The sequence below is a fragment of the Scyliorhinus canicula genome, chromosome 14 (assembly GCF_902713615.1).
Source record: "Scyliorhinus canicula chromosome 14, sScyCan1.1, whole genome shotgun sequence".
Lineage (NCBI taxonomy): Eukaryota > Metazoa > Chordata > Chondrichthyes > Carcharhiniformes > Scyliorhinidae > Scyliorhinus > Scyliorhinus canicula.
Genome location: NC_052159.1, coordinates 37,441,446 through 37,458,973, shown reverse-complemented (window position 1 = coordinate 37,458,973; position 17,528 = coordinate 37,441,446). Strand labels below are relative to the sequence as shown.

The window sequence follows — 17,528 nt, the reverse complement described above, 5'->3', positions numbered from 1 at the left end:
ATGGCGATCACTGTTCGTTGGCGGTGGAGGGTTTGAATGTTTGTTGAACTGGGAGCAATCAAGCAGGCTGCTTGGTCCTGGATGGTGTCGAGCTTCTAGAGTGTTGTTAGAGCTGCACTCATCCATAAATTCGTAAGCTCATAAGATACAGGAGCAGAATTAGGTCATTCGGCCCATCGACCCATTTTATCATGGCTGATCTGTTCCTCATCTGTTATGCACAATGTTACAGACCAAGAGCTGGATTGCAAATTCAGCCAGAGCATCGCCTCCCTAGAACATGTGATCTAGGAGCAGGATTAGACAATTTAGCCTCCCGAGCCTAAACACCTTCAATGTGATCTTGGCTGATCCCATAATGACCTCAACTACACTGTCCTGTGTGTTCTCTATAACCCTTCAACCCATTCCCATTAAAATTCTGTCTAACTCCTCCTTAAATTTACTCACTGTCCCTGCATCCACCACACAATGGGGTAGCGAATTCCACAGATTTATAATCCTTTGGGAGAAGTAGTTTTTCCTCAAATCTGTTTAAATTTGCTACCTCTTATTCTAAGATAATGGCCTCTTGTTTTAGAATGCCCCACAAGAGGAAGCATCAGCTCCATGTCTACTTTATCCATACCTTTTAGCATCTTGTCTACCTCGATTTGATCCTCCCTCATTCTTCTAAACTCTAGAGGGTATTGGCCCAAACTGTTCAATCTTTCCTCATACAACAAACCCCTCATTAAGGGAACTTTCTAGTTTTCCTCCCCCAAAGAATTACATCGGAATTATTTTGATCATGTTGTATCTCGTACATATTTTATTTCACCTGAGTTTCTAGCTTTCTTCCTCCACAGAATTACACTGGAATTATTTTGATCATATAGAATCTCATACATATTTTATCTCACCTGAGATTTTTCCAAAAGATCAACAAGAATGGGTGGTAGCTCCTCAGCGTCTAAGTATTCCAGCAATTCCCCCTCCTCATAAGGTAACCGAATTGTTTCCGAATCTGAAGTTAGTAAGATGTTTAAAAATATTGCAATATTAAAAAAATTTACAATTAAATAAATCTTTCTTTAAACACACAGCCAACAGAATATACCCTATTAACTGCACCCTAGATATTTTTCTATGGGAACGATTCAGCGTAAAAATGTTAAAGTCCGCTTTTGGGCACATTTAGTGGGGCATTTCTTGGCGGCTGCAGCGCCGAGAATCATCCTGCTATTCAATGGCACCTTTGTCGTTTTCTTTGGCCTCAGGGAGTTTCTACACTGTAGTTGATTTCCTACTGCGGGCAGGGACGGCTGTTTGCAGATCAGGGCACTATTATGACCGGTAGCGCCGATCTCCCCCGCCATCATCGTTCAGACCCGCCCCCCACCTTATTGATCCCTCCCCTCAATCCCCAACCTTGTCAAAGCTCCTTGGAACCTCACCCTCACCCCCCCTCCAATTGGCAAGGACCCCCTCCTGCTCAAGTCCGACATCAGGCAGCGCCAACCTGCCAGGGTGCCCAGGTGCCAGGAAGTGTGTTGTACCCGGCCAGTGGGTATCCAATGGCCCCACCCCCAGAGGTATTGCAATGCCTGGTTCATGTTTGCGTGAATCAGTACTAAACGGCACCCTGATGAGGTCTTGCAGGTGCGCCCATTGAGGCCCAGGCATATTTAAATAAGCCATTGGGCTTGGAGCCCAATTTGGGGCTCCTTTGCGATTCACCCATTGCGCCCGCCCGGCTCCATAATAAAATTACAAGGATTATTTATTGAGAATATCTGGAAAGCATTGATAATCAACAGCCAACAAATGTTACACAATGGTACCTGAACCATTTTTTCCTCTGAGCATCAGGGAATAACCTTCATTTCCAGGATATAGATTTATCACAAGACATGAAACTCTTTCTTGCATAACCAGTTTCTCCAACAGGTTCACATTTCGCCTTAATTTCTGAGAATTAAGAATATATTTACATTTTATGCAAATATTCAATTCAGGTCGATGGCAAAATATATGATTTTCATTACTTGCATTAAATGATATTACTATATCCTTTATGAAAGTGATGCAACTATTTATAAATATTGCATTTCTAGGCATTTATTTTCTAAGTACACTGAAATAACCAAATACTGCATTTATTGGCTATGCTATTTTATAAGAGCACTAAAATAACCAAAGGAACAAACAACAAAAATCTTTGCAATTGTCATATCACACAACCATTTTTTCTCTTCGCATAAATTTTCTCCACCCTTCTCCTCTCCTTAACATGCCGATTCATTCTTCAAGCAATCATTAATGTCTTGTCGTGGTCATTCTTTACATCAGTCTTGGCACCATGAGTTAGCCTTCTATTGAACCACAGAATTCCTACACTGCAGGAGACCATTCGGCCCTTTGAATCTGCACCAACACTCTGAAAGTGCACCTCATGAAAGTCCACTGCATGGACTTTTAGCATGGCCAATGCACCTACCCTGGACATCTTTGGACTGTGGGAGGAAACCGGATCACCCAGAGGAAAAGCACACAGACACATGGGGAACATGCAAACTGCAAAATTATCCAAGGCTGGAATTAAACCTGGGTTCCTGGTGCTGTGAAGCAGCAGTGCTAGCCACCCCTCAAGCCTGCTCAATCAATCCACGGCTGACTGTGTCTAAACTCCATCTGTGTTTCTTGGTTCCATACCCCTTAATATGATTGTCCAACAAAAATGTATCAACTTCAGTTTTGAAAATTGCAATTGCTCAAGCTATTGATCCTCAAACTAAGAGTTCTAGTTTTGCTTAATCTTTGGGAAGCCCTTCCTGAAATCACCCCTGGAAAGTCCAGGTCTAAGTTTAAGGTTATACATCCTTGTTCTGGATTCCCCCACCAAAAGAAATAGCTTCTTTATCCCCATTCTATCAAATCCTCAGTTACATAGAACAGTACAGCACAGAACAGGCCCTTCGGCCCTCAATGTTGTGCCGAGCCATGATCACCCTACTCAAACCCACGTATCCACCCTATACCCGTAACCCAACAACCCCCCCCTTAACCTTACTTTTATTAGGACACTACGGGCAATTTAGCATGGCCAATCCACCTAACCCGCACATCTTTGGACTGTGGGAGGAAACCGGAGCACCCGGAGGAAACCCACGCACACAGGGGGAGGATGTGCAGACTCCACACAGACAGACAGTGACCCAGCCGGGAATCGAACCTGGGACCCTGGAGCTGTGAAGCATTTATGCTAACCACCATGCTACCCTGCTGCCCAAGTGGGCTGATGTTAGATCACCTCTTAATCTTTTTTACTCAGGGAAATACAAGATTGGTCTCTGCAACCTGTCCTAATAATTTAACCCATCTAACCACAGCACAATACTACCCTTGCCTCAAAATCTTCCCACATACTTCCAGCAGAGGTCCCCAGAAAAGAATCAGGAGTGGAAATCTTGCTGATTTCAGCCTTTCTGACACATAAGCCTAGTAGAATCCCACAAAACTGTGGTCAGCGAAGAAAGGACAGATGAGGAATTGAGCCTCGGATCATTTCAATCATTATGGCTTCATTGATTCAAAGCAGCCACTCATGAAGCCATCTGGGAGCCCAGTAGCTTAATGAACTAAAATAGAACTATATTTTCAGGATTCATAAGGCTTTTAACTAAGTCCAAATAACCAGTTCAAAAATGGAGTCACATTGAAGATTTTATGTGGGCATTTGGAGAGCCAGGCCAATGAAATCATTAAGGTAGAATCTAAAGCAAAAAGGCAGGTGAGGTATAATATTCCTTCTTCTCCTTGTTGACTATCATTTTTTGTATTTTTCTGCCCAACTGACAAATAAGATATGAATTTTAAATCTTCATGGTTTTAAAAATGTTTTGCTATAAATTTTCAACCAGGCCAAAATCGGTCAGAGAGGAATTAATATGGATTAGTGCATGAAGTGTGCATACCTTCAGCTCTGGTTCTTTTTCACATTCTTCCATGTACAAGTCATACAATTTCTGATGTACAGATTTCCTAAAATAACAAGTTTTAAAATTTAATGCTTTTGAAGTTTTGCAAGTCAATAATATACACTTAACTTTAAAATATTTTAATTATGGAGCACCACCTTCCACTAGATGAATGCCTTCTTTTTGGAGGTCGTTGCCTGGCACATCCAATTATGTACTACAAAAAAAAAATCATTATATACATTAAATAACTAAGTAACAGGTATAAATAAACGTTGCAATGCAATGCTACACAGCAGAATAAATATGTTGCTGTAGATGACTCACCTCTGCACGGTCCAATGCATACTCCAAAGCACGATACTGCAGAAAGAAAATGATTTTACTAAGGAATTCTAAAGATGCAGCCTGAAATCCATAGTTTGGGGATTTTCTTCCAGAACTTCCCATGTGTGCATGCTAAATTTCTGGGCATCCCAATGATGGATGCATTTCTTTAAAGGGTACTTCCAGGAAAACAATCCAAAGGCCAATTTATTGTGCTATTAGCATGTATTTATATAAAATAGGAAATTAAAATCTACTACTTGATTGCTTTTCTCCCAAAGCCCCACCAAATTCTGCTTGCATATGCAGGAAGTACCAATTTTACAACTGATTCACAGGTTGTGACCAAGGGAATAATTGCTTAAACTCCATGACCAGACTAAAACTGCATGAATCGAAATGGCAACATTATAAAGGCCATGGGTGATTTTTCAGACATAGGGGCTGGAATTCTCCGGCTGTTGGGATTCTCTTTTCCCGCCAGCAACCTACCACCGCCAGCGGGTTTCACACGGCGACCCAACCCACCCCAGTCAGTGGGTTTCATAGCAGTGTGGGGTGGCTTCAATGGAAAATCTCATTGTCAAATGCAGGAGTAGAGAATCCCGCTGCCAGCAAACGGCATCCCACCGAGAAACACAGGGCTGGGTGAAATGGAGAACACCGGCCACGATTTTAAACTGTTGAACGTATAACAGGAATAACAAATAATTATAAGAATTTGAGTAAGGGAATGATTATTCAGTTCAATGAAAATAATTCCGGATTTACAGAATTTATTTTTTAAATCTTCAGAACAAAGTTCACAGCAGAACACCACTGACTCATAACTTAGCATACCTAAGCCGCTTTCATCAAGATCTAACTTATTACCTGATGCAGAAATAGTGCTGTGTCAACTTGAATATGGAAGGTACTGAAAACATAACACGCCAGAAATAGATGCACAATATGACTTAACATGCTTTCAAGCAAATGTGTCTAATTACCAGCAAAATACTGGACACAAGCCTGAGGAGGAGATATTGCCAAAGGTGATGAAAGGCTTGGTCAAAGATCTGACTTCTCAGGAAAGGAGGGTGCAAAAGAAAAGTTTTGATTGATGATCTGAAGTTTATGGAAGGTAAAGGGTTGATGGTGGGTGGAGGTCTTTGGAACAGATGAATGGAAAGGCGAAGGCATAGACAATCCCATTGGGGCAGAATGGAAAATATTAGAAGTGGAAGTAGGCAGAGTTATTCCATGAAATAGGACACAGAGGCTACCTGAGAGTGGCAATGTAATAGAGGGCAGGATTCCCCAAACCTCCCGTGGCGGGAAGGTGCAGAGAATCTGGTGGGAGCCAAAGTAAGTCAGAAGCCCACTGGTGTAATATTGCCATTCTCCCAATGCCGGGTTAATGGTAGCACAGTGGGTAGCACTGTTGCTTCACAGCTCCAGGGTCTCAAGTTCGATTCCCGGCTTGGGCACTGTCTGCAGAGTCTGCACGTTCTCCCTGTGTCTGCGTGGGTTTTCTCTGGGTTCTCAGGTTTCCTCCCACAAGACCCAAAAGACGTGCTGTTAGGTGAATTCGACATTCTGAACTCTCCCTCCGTGAACCCGAAGAGGTGCCGGAATGTGGTGACTAGGGGCTTTTCACAGTAACTTCATTGCAGTGTTAATGTAAGCCTACATGTGACTGTAAAGATTATTATTGTTAATGGCTGATTGATCATCCTGCTGGCAGGTGGTGAGAATACCATTTGCTTCTCATGAATGCTCATTAAAACAGTTACCCACTGGTGTCTCATCAGCCCCCCCCCCCCCCCCCCCCCCACCACACATCACTATCTATTTGGATAGCAGTGTGCTCACTGTGGCAGCAGAGGGGCAAGAAGGTGGAAGAAAACAACAAGTGGAAGGCAGAGGGAAGACTAAGGAGAGGGAAACAGGACCCCGACAAGCCAGCATGAAAAGCTCACAAAAAGAGGTCAAAGGGATACATATCATTTACAGGATGAGAATGGATAAAGACTGCAGAGGTGATAGGTACAGGTCCAAGTGGGGCATGGGTGCCTCACAGGTGATGGGCTCGGGGAGGTGGGGGAGGGGGGGGTTTGTTGAATCAAGGAACAGACTTCTTCTTGAGGCTGCTAGTCTTTTTCCTCTGCTTTTCTGACGTCCTGCATGGTTTAGCGAAATTTGGTGAAATCAGGTTGGCTGGAGAGAGTAATGCAATGTGCTGGACTGGTATTTAAATATGGCGTTGGGACCTTCAAACCCATCAGCGGAGGCGGCGGGTGAATAGTTGCTGGGAGAGTGGGAGGGCAATCCGACTGTGCATAATTAATTAGATTACAAGTGCAGAATCTGATGTGGATCCCCCCATTCGAATCGGCAGGACAGGCACTTTGTCTCAAAATAGGAGAATTCCACCCAGAGTGTGTGGAGACCAAGGAGGTAGAAAACAGTCCAACAATAATGAGGCAAAGGAGAGATTGAGAGATATGGTGGAAAGATAGCTTCTCATGCCTGCCTTTACAAAGAAAAGCAGTGGGAATATTTGGTGCTTAACAATGTGAAGCTTTCCACCCACGAATAGTTGGGGAAAGGGAACCAAAACTCACTTTGCGTGCACACAACCAGCAATAAGCACAACTAGGTATCTCACCTTTAAAAGAAGTGATAAGCTTGTCTTTACTGCACAATTATATACTTCAGCTTCAATGCTTGCGAAGTACCATTACTAACGTTTCCATCTTGCATATTAGTCATTCTGTGTTAGACTAGTACTTTGGTTCCAATTTTCTTCAGTGGGCACACATCCCCATGGAAATTAGTTAAGACTTACCAAAACTATTTCACAACCAACCCTACAACTAGCAGACAACACTTTTTTCATCTTGTCAATCTGTACTGGAACTGAAGATAAATGCAGAGGTGAAAAGATAGCTTGTGTGACTGTGCATAAAAAATGCATTTTATAATTAATATTCCTGTTGTCTCAAGTAGCCGCTCCCACCTAACATCAGCTCCAAACTAAACTTTCAAAACTCAGGACCAGATATTAAACCCATTTAATTTTTTTGCTGTAAAAGGCAACATTCAATATTCCAATCATGATGCCACCCAGCTGAAAAAAATAGTTAAAAGTGTAGGACAATGATTGGTAGCTTTCTAAAACATTAGTTTATTTCCCATAACTAATTTTAAATAAAGGCATTCACAATCGACAAATAGTTGTCAATTAGTTACTATTTCAATTCAGAAGTTCACAGGAAAACTGTTTAACTGCACAAAACTCACCATTATGAAAAGAATCAGACCTCTGATATCAGAACTGAAATCCAATGCAGGCAGAAAGTCATGACTCTCCAACAGACTTCAAACTCTGTTGAAAGTAAAATTAGTTCATTATTTTCTAGGACTATTACAAGGCATTAAACCAACAGCAACTTGCATTGATGTAGCACCTCTAATGTAAGGCAGCGCCCAAAAGCATTAGAAATATCAGTTATTTATGTTAAAAATAGGCTAATTATTATTTACTATTTACATTTTCATTTAGAGTATTTAAATGAGTTACAGTTTAAAATGTACTTTCCCGTCCTCTTCAGGGTCCTTCACACCATTCTATAGTTAACACTTCAGCTAGCCCTTTGCAAGTGTTCAGAAATTCTGCCGCTGATTTAATCTTCCTGTGTAAAGGCACCTCCTTGGCCTAGTCAGCATTTCCCAATGGTATTACCAATGATGGGATTTTTAAAATGGTGAATTGGTATTTGGAATTTTAATAATTGACATCAGTAGCACCATCAAATGGACTTTACTAACCAATACCCTAATTACCAATACACATTTTGCGTTATACCAGGGCCATTCTGTCACCTACCGTATCACATCTTTCATCCAAATAAGACCTGAATTGAATTCAAGATTTGAGGTGAGAGTGAATGACTGTGACATCAGGGCAGCAGTCCACCAAATGTGCGCACCAAGAAGCTCCAGCAAAAGTGAATTAAATGAGCACTGCTGCATCACAGCGCTGAGGACCTGGGTTTGATCCCAGCCCCGGGTCACTGTCCATGTGGAGTTTGCATTCTCCGTGTCTGCGTGGGTCTCACCTCCACAACCCAAAAGGATGTGCAAGGTAGGTGAAACGGCCAGGCTAAATTGCTCCTTGATTGGGAAAAAAATTGGTTACTCTAAATTTTAAAAAATGTAAATGAGGACTGGGTGAAATGCCAGGAGCTGCAGTCATAGTCGAGTTTATACACCAAAAAGGTCTGAAAGCTCCTCCAATTCAGCATTTAATTTTTTTTTGTGATTAGTCTACACAAGCAGAATTTCCTCACCTTTGGAATACTGCCCAAAGGGTGCACTCCCAATCCCTTGCTCTATGTTAAAGTGCCTATTGACAGTGCTCTTCATAGTCCTTGGAGTGCAGGTTAGGACAATGCCTACACCTGAGATAATAGCTCGGTATGCAGTTGAATGGCCAAAGCTATACCACTCATTCATGTGATGTGGGGTTTTGCTCAACCATCATGTGAACATTGGGTGTCCATGTTATGGGCAGGACTATTCCAACATGCGTAAAGGTGCCTGGAAAGGCAGCCGTGGGCAATGAGTGGACAAAGAGAAGTCTTTAACAGGCAAACCACAGAATCATACAAACCCTACAATGCAGAAGGAGGTCATTCATCCCATCTAGTCTTCACTGACCCTCCGAAAGAGCACTCTACCTTGGTCCACTCCCCCATACACTCTGCCCTATCCCCGTAACTTAATCTGCACATCTTTAGATACTAGAGGAAAATTTAGCATGGCCAATCCACCCAATCGCACATATGTGAATTGTGGGAGGAAAACTATAGCACCTGGAGGAAATCTATGCAGACACGGGTAATGTGCAAATTCCAGTCACCCAAGGTGGGAATTGAACCCGGGTCCCTAGCGCTGTGCACCCAAATGGTAACCATCACGTGATACTGCAATGAGGAGACTGTCAGGAAGATGAAGCCTGGTGATCTCGCCCTCTGCCTCATTGCTTACAGACAGGAGAGAAGACAAAGAAGAATACAATGGTGGCGCTTGACTCATCAAAAATAGGAGCAGAACCCTCAAGAGAAAAGGGTGGCAGGGCCTCCCCCACATGCCGAAAATGAACCCCAGAGAGCCGCCATTTGTAGGTGCCTAGCTTGACCTAGTGTCTACAGATGCTTGTCATTCCTGCAGATGTCCAAGAACCAGTGTCACTGAAGACTGAGCATGTCCAGGGAGCTGGTTGGTCACATCTGCCACCTGCTGCAAGATTTGGCATCATAGGGATTAGAGGGCATCCACTGCCAGTGTCTATGAAAGTGATCACGGCGTTCAATTTTTACACTAGTGGTTCCTTTCAGGTCTATACAGGTGACCTCTGTGGGATCCCACACAAGTGTATCCAGGAGGTCACAGACGCAATCTTTATGAGGGAACACAATGTTTTGACCAGGATCAGCCAAGCCAGAAAGCAAGAGTGCTGGGACTTGTACAGATCTCTGGTTTTCCACAGGTGCAGGGTACCATCGATTACACTCACTTCGCACTCAGATCACTGTGGCAACAAGCAGTCAACTACCTCAACCGTAAGGGCTTCCACTCCCTGAATATTCAGCTGTCTGCGATCATACCAAAAACTTCCTGCATTTCTATGCATGATTCCCAGAGCGTGTTCACGACTCCCACCTTCTCAGCCACTCTCAGATCCCTGACATCTTTCAGGGTCCTCAGAGGTTGCAGAGTTGGCTCCACTGAAATTCATACTTTGGTGGACCAAACCATAGAGTTGCTGGAAATGAGATTCTAGTGCCTGGTGGAGCCCTGCCGGACCGGCCTGGTGAAGCCCTGACGGACTGATCTGGTGGACCCCTGCTGGGCTGGTCTGGTGGAGCCCTTCAATATAATCCGTCATTGCCGGCTGTGCCCTACACAGCCAGGTTCTGCAACAGGGTGTGAAGAATTGCCTGAGATGGCGGAGCCTGACGAAGAGGACATTGACGAGATATGTGTGACAAGGTGCTTGAAGGCAAGGATATTGATCGTGATGCCACTGTGATGTCCAGGTGAGGCAGATGCACTTGGGCCGCGCTCATTGTCGCCAGATTTGTGGAGGGTGATAATGACATGGAGTGAGGACACCCCATAATCATCACAAGGCATCTGTGAGCATTGGGCTCGCATCTGACTAATGGCAGCGCACATACCCTCTGTCATAAGGCTCCTGCTGTGGAGACGCAGTGGACACCCATAGTCTCTAAAGGAGGATGATAATGACCTGCAGTGGGGACACGCCATAGATCCTCACGGAGCTAATGTGAATTTCTGACTCCTGTCTGGTTGACGGCAGCTTGCTAGCTCTCAACGATCAGGATCATATCATGGCTTAGCCCTGCTGCCTCACAGCGCTTGGATTCCAGGTTCAATTCCGGTCTTGGGTGTCTGTGGAGTTTTCACTTTCTCCCGGTGTCGGCGTGGGTTTCCTCCGGTTGCTCTGGTTTCCTCCCACAGTCCAAAGATGTGCAGGTCAGGTGGGGTTACAAGGATGGGGTGAGGGAGTGGGCCTAGGTACTGTGCTCTTTCACACAGTGGGTGCAGACTCGATGGGCAGAATGGGCTCCTTCTACACTGAAGGAATTCTATGGTTTTATTGCGATGCAGCAGGGAACGTTCAACTTCCCCGGATCCTATGACATCTTTCGCGAACTGAACCCTTCAGGACTGCAGTGTCACCGGAGACAGAAGCTGATGAGAAGGGGGGCCAACTGCACCTGAAATATGCAGAGAGCCACAGGGAGAATGACACAACTCTGTGATGCCAGCCCAAGACATTCTGGCGACACTGACAGGTTCCAATGATGTGCAGGAGTGACTGATGAGTCCAGTGATTTGGATAGGGCGGGTCACTCCGGAGTCACCTGGGTGAGTGGCCCTGGAGTGTGCATCTGCAGATCCTCCTCCCTATGGGTGCCCGACAGCCCCTTGCTGCCACCTTGAGAGGGCAGCTGAAGTGAGCTCAAGATGCCCCAACCTCTCTGGCATTGACAATGCTGGATGCCAGCAAGAGCCTCTGCTATGTTCTGCCGCATGTCCCAGACCAAGGTCTCCACCCTACCACTGTTGACCTCGGTATGTTGGGCTGTCAACACAATCACCTCAGACTGAAGACAGACAGATTCTTCCATGGAGCCTTGCAATCTGAGGAATGCAGCAGACGTTCCTTACTGATTTTCCCGAGCTTGCCTTTGCAGTTCCCGTAACTGAGGCATGATAAAGTTCAAAGGCTCCTCACCTGACTCAGACTCAGCAGATTCCTGGCCTCCAGCAACTCTCCGAGTGCCGGCGCCCTTGGATGGCCCTGACTCCGCCTGCTGTGGATCAGTGCGATGTGCTTACCAAATTGTTACCTTATACTACTCTAGAACTAGGCTCCACCGAGGTGTGTGTCTCTGCAATGGTGGAGGGTGTGGGTGAGCGCTGTGACAGATCTTCAATGTCTGTATCTGTGGATTCCTCTTCCCGAGTGTTTTCAGGACTGGAATAAATGGCCTGACTTGCGGACCCCCACGGTGACTTCCCAGATGTGCCTAGAAAACAGGAGACACTAAGCACAGCATTATTGTCTGATGGATGTTGCAGTGCTGGATCCTCACTTGGTTGAGCGTCGCCGGCTTCACCATCAGCACACGAATGGTCTACATCCTCACCAGCCAGCTGAATTGCTCGTTCCTTTGTCTGTGAGGACCTTGAGTTCGGACACCCCTCCACCAGTCTGGCACCCCTCCCTTTTTTTGAGTGCCAGCTTGTCCTTCATGAAGTCAGACGGAAAGAGCATAAGCAGGACGCGTGCCAGCCAATGATACGGCCAATTTGTAATAAACAAAATAATTTTATGGGATGTGGGCGTCGCTGGTTAGGCCAGCATTTATTGCCAATCCTATTTGCCCTTCAGAAGATGGTGGTGAGTTGCTTTCTTGAACCGCTGCAGTCCATGTGGTGTAGGTACATCCACTGTGCTGTCAGGGAGGGAGTTCCAGGATTTTGACTCAGTGGCAGTGAAAGAACAGCAATATAGTTCCAAGTCAAGGTGGTGAGTGACTTGGGGTTATCAGGTATCTGCTGCTCTTGTCCTTCTAGATGGTAGTGGTCGTGGTTTGGAAGATGCTGTCTAAGGAACCTTGCAGTGCATCTTGTAGATGGTACACACTGCTGCCATGGTACGTGTGAGTGGGGACATGGACGGAATGAATTAGTTGATCAACAATAAACTATAAATATAAGTTGTTGATGATCAACTAACTCTGTCTTAAAAGCTTTAATATTTTCAGTAAGATATCCTCTATTTTATTAAAGTTTATAAATTAGGCAGATATTTGACAGAAATACAGCGGGGTGGGGGAAGAAGAGAAATTGGTATCTTCTAGCAAAACTGACATGGAGATGATTTAATTACACACATGGGCATTATAAAAATATAAAACAACAAATATAACACCAAGCTATATAAGGAGGTAATAGGTCAGATGGCCCAAAGCTTAGTCAAAGTGGTGAATTTTTAGCAGTATCTTAAAGGTAGAAATCGGGGTAGAGAGCCGGAGACAGAGGGAGGGAATTCCAGAACTTAAGACCAAATTGACTGAAGGGGTTGCCACCAATGGTGGAGCAATTAAAATCGATGCAGACTGATGAGTGGAGATAGCTCTGTGGGCTGCAAGATATTACAGACATAGGGAGGAGTGAGACCACAGAAAGATAAAAGATCAGTGCCTCCAAAATAGTGATCCATTGGGTTCAAACAACCTGGACAATAGGTGGGAAAGGAGTAAATACACAGCACGTATCTCTGAATCAAAATGTTTAGTTTCAATTTAAGATGCCATTGTAAGAATATTCTGTCCCATTGCACAGAAGCCAAAGATAAGATTGACTGTTTATTTTTGTGTAAAGTTATTCCTGGTAAAGATCTTTTATCTTTATTTTTTTCATAAGCCTGGTCATTGATATGGATAGAAGGGGCCATTAATTGTTTCAATGGGCTCATCTTTTGCAAACAAGTCAGCAATATTAGGTTTACAATTTGGCAGTTTTAAAAAGGGGATTTAAATTACAAATCCTTTAATAGGGATAATTTTACCATCATTCTAAGCGTTAGCAATTTGGTATCATTGATAACCATTTGATTATTCAGTTAAGAAACTCATACGCTGAACACAAGAGAGTATTCATTCTGTGATTATTGCCATACATGCAGCATTGTAGAATCCAAGTGTTAATAACTGCCAGAAGCTAATAATTCTACGGTACACTTTGTTAGACAGGATTCCAAATATAATTAACGCATTGATATTTTTGATATTTCACTAAACAGAAGTATCACTCATCCCTACCACTACAAGTGTGAAACAGCTAAGGTACCTGCCAAGAAGTTCGCACAGGATATTTACCTGGTATGTGTCCAGGGTACATGGTTTTTAGCTGAATCTGTTTTTGTTACAGTGTCAGTAACTGATTAAGGATCGCATCTGTTAGAAAAGCTTTGCTAGCCAGTCGTGATCGAACCTGCAACCTTGGTGTTATTAGCACCATGCTCTAATCATCGGAGTTAATCGGTCTCTGCCGGTACATGATTTTTAAGTGCAGTGCTTAGATAAGAGGCACTTAGAACTAAATACCTAAAACATTCCCTGACTCCTCAATCAAATGAAACCAACCTTGAACTAATTAGTTAAATTTGCAATAAGGGTCTGTATAGGGCCAGAACTACAATAATTGAGGCAAAGATGTAGCTCAACTACCTTTTGCTATCCGCTGATAAAAGACCACTTAATTGTGGCACGTAGTATGTTGTTGCTGAGGAAAAATTGCTGATAAGGCTTCAATTGGTTTTGGATTAATGGAGACTGATCATTATAGCATAAGGTGAAATCCATTCATATTTTGATTTGATGTCTTTTAAGTTTCCGTTCCTCTTTGTTCTTTTATGGCTGTGCTCGCTTGTTTTATTTTAGGGCCCAATCAACTAATTGAAAAACAGACATTAACTGAGGGAGAAATTAAAAGGGGCCGCTCCTAAAAGACAAACGGAGCACAGCCCGAAAAGAACAAACAGGAACAGAAACTTATAAACATTAAATCAAAATGTGAAAACAGGGGTCAATGAAACAGTCCAACCCCTGTGTGCTCAGTTTGCTCTTTGTAGGAGCGGTCCCTTTTAATTTATCCTGTAATTAGTTTCAGTTCTTCTAATTAGTTCATTGGCAAACAACTAAGGAGAAATCCAATAACTAGGAGACCGTGTCTTAACATGCATCTATTTCTGAGAGGAAGGTGTACAGATAATACCAAACATCAGGTATGCTGCTCAATATGGCAGGAAGGAGAGAGAATATACCAGAGTAAATGAAGGGGAGTCATGAATCATTTAGCACGAATGGCGTTTTCCATATTGGAAATTTTGATCTGTTTTCTGCATAAGGTTTCTACAGACAGAAGCAACGTTCACAATGGTCCAGGGCTCCAGATGGGTATGTAGCAGCAAATACATCAGACATCTGGCCACACAACATTTGCAATGAAAATATTTTCCAGTGAGATGTGTAATCAGTAACTCAGGAGAAAAAGGGACAATTTACAAGTAAGTCAAAGAGGTGAGGAAAGTGGTGAAAGTGCCACTGAGGGCCACATATACTGTACAATCCCATTTTAATTGCAGCCATTAGTGGTTCTTTCCACACCACAACATGCTGTACCACCCACCCAAAAATGAACAAATATCAGAAATGGGTCAGAAAATGATCATATTCTCTGAAAAATCATAATATCCTAAGGGGACTTCGCAAGGTGGATACTAAAAGGATGTTTTCTTGTGGGAGAGACGACAACTAGGGGATACCATGTAAGAATAAGCAGACTTTCATTTAAGACCAAAGTAAGAAATTGAGGAACCTGAGTCTTTGGAACACTGTTCCTCAGAGCAGTGGAGGCAGGGTCACTGAATATTTATAAAGCAGAGGTAGATAGATTATTGACTAACAAGGTTATCAGAGATAGATGTAATGTGGAATTGAGGTCACAATCAGATCAGCAATGATCTTATTGAATGGTGGAGGGGGAGGGGGAACTGGCCTACACTCGCTCCTAATTTGTGTTCACATGGATGATTTAATGATAAATTGTTGGAACTTTGTCTAGAAGTTGAAAACCCCGTTTGCTTATGTGCGTCTTTCAGATATATGCTTTTAGCACAGTGGTTAGCACTGTTGCTTCACAGCGGCAGAGTCCCAGGTTTGATTCCTGGCTTGGGTCACTGTCTGTGCGGAGTCTGCATGTTCTCCCTGTGTCCGCCAAAGCCTGCCTAGCATCTACAAGGCACAAGTCAGGAGCGTAATGGAATACTCTCCACTTGCCTGAATGACTGCATCTCCAACAACACTCAACAAACACTACATCATCCAGAACAAAGCTGCCCACTTGATTGCTACCTCTTCCATAAACATTCAATTTGTCCACCGCTGATGAAGTGGCTGCTGTGTGTACCATCTACAAGATGCATTGCGGGAACTCTCCAGAGTTCCTTAGGCAGCACTGTCCAATCTCACGACCACCACCATCTAGAAAGAAAAGAGCTGCTGATACTGGGGAATCCCACTACAAGGATGTCTCCCTCCAAGTCACTCATCACCCTGACTTGGAAATATCTAACTGTTTATTTGCTGTTGTTGGGTTAAAATCCTGGAATTCCCTCCCTAACAACGCTGTGGGTATACCTACATTTCAGACTGCAGCGATTCAAGAAGGCAACTCACCACCAACCTCTGAAAGGCAACTAGGAATGGACAATAAATGCTGGCCTAACCAGCGACGCCCCCATCCCACAAATAAATTTTAATAAACCATATGACCTGTCAAGCCTATTCTGCCATTCAATACATTCATGGCTGATCTCCTGCCTCAACTCCCCTTTTCTGCCCATTCCCCATAACTCTTGATGCCCTGAAATTTGTCATTCTCTGCTTTGAACTAATTCACTGATGGCACATCCCAAACCCTCTTGAGATCCATAAGTCCAAAGATTCACCATCGTTTCTGAGTGAAGATGTTTTGTCATCTCAGCCTTAAAATGATCGGCCTCTTAGCTGGAGACTGTCCTTGTGTTCCAGACTCCACAGCCTGGGGGAATACAATCTCCATCTCTACTCTGACGAGCCCCTTTAGAATCGTGCATGTTTGCAATGAGATGGTTTTGTGGATGGTGTGTGTGGATTCTGTTTTGTTAACGACCGAAACTAAATTCCAAGAGGTCGAACACCGATCGGTGTTTGTGAGTGCTGCACAACTTCAGGCGATTTGCAATATTTAGCCAGTTTAATCAATTAGGGCCAGTATTCAAGGTAGGAACGATCAACAGGCTGAAGCCGAACATCCTCCCTGAGAGAGAGAGCGAGGGCAGTAACCCGCCGAGCGCCACCTTCCTCAGACCAGGGGATGGATGAACTGGGACCAGGGGGAGCTGAGCTGGGCCCGGCAGCAATCAGCGCCGTCCGGGGCAGGAAGGTGGGAGAGGAGGTGGCTGCGTTTTTTGCTCTGATGAAGAGGCGATGTGAGGGGTGATCTGTGCCCCCGGCCCAGTCCCTGCCCCACTTTGGCGGGGGCTCCAACTCGCCTCAAACCCCGACACACACACAACTGCGAAAGAAAAAAAAAGCTGACTTGCCGCTTCCCGTGCCTTCGCCAGCCACTTATGGAGATATCTCGGCGCCCGGCCACTTATTTTATTGCTGTGCGAGTTTCATTTAAAAAAATATTAGAATCGCTAACCGGCCGCCTCCCCGGCGGCCATTTTCCCCCAGTTGGCCTGAACTTCCGGTCCGGTGCCAGGGGCGGGGCTCCAAGACCGGAAGTACCTGCTCTGTTGCCAGGGGCGGGGCTCCAGGACCAGAAGTACCTGCTCTGTTGCCAGGGGCGGGGCTCCGGGTCCGGAAGTACCTGCTCTGTTGCCAGGTGCGGCGAAGCCAGACCTTCACTCCGACAAAGATTAAAACCAGACCAGCTTGAAGAAATGAATGCCCAAAGCCGTACTGTTGAATTTCTAATAAATGGCCAATGATTAGGATCTCGGTGTGTAGGCGACAATTTGAAAGTTTTGAGGATGACATCAAACTTGGAAACATTGTAAACCGTGAAGGGCGCAGTGTAGAACTTCCAAAGGACACAGACAAAGTT

At 44.3% G+C, this 17,528-nt stretch overlaps 1 protein-coding gene across 11 annotated transcripts in view; it reads right to left on the bottom strand.

Annotated features, from left to right (window-relative positions):
* The window catches only part of supt20 (SPT20 homolog, SAGA complex component), a 101,234-nt gene extending 84,053 nt beyond the window's left edge, over positions 1 to 17,181 (bottom strand). For 7 of the 11 annotated variants that reach the window (XM_038818432.1, XM_038818438.1, XM_038818439.1 and 4 more), the window contains exons 1-7: positions 17,020 to 17,179; positions 7,572 to 7,656; positions 4,287 to 4,322; positions 4,118 to 4,176; positions 3,957 to 4,023; positions 1,824 to 1,950; positions 903 to 1,006 (exon numbers count right to left, since the gene is read on the bottom strand). In XM_038818432.1, the coding sequence (XP_038674360.1) occupies positions 903 to 1,006; positions 1,824 to 1,950; positions 3,957 to 4,023; positions 4,118 to 4,176; positions 4,287 to 4,322; positions 7,572 to 7,574 (396 nt within the window). In that variant the 5' untranslated portion in view covers positions 7,575 to 7,656; positions 17,020 to 17,179. Of the gene's footprint in view, positions 1 to 902; positions 1,007 to 1,823; positions 1,951 to 3,956; positions 4,024 to 4,117; positions 4,177 to 4,286; positions 4,323 to 7,571; positions 7,657 to 17,019 lie in introns of all 11 variants that reach the window. The other 4 variants (XM_038818434.1, XM_038818437.1, XM_038818436.1 and 1 more) reach the window with 3 other exon arrangements.
* Between the last annotated feature and the right edge of the window lie 347 nt (positions 17,182 to 17,528).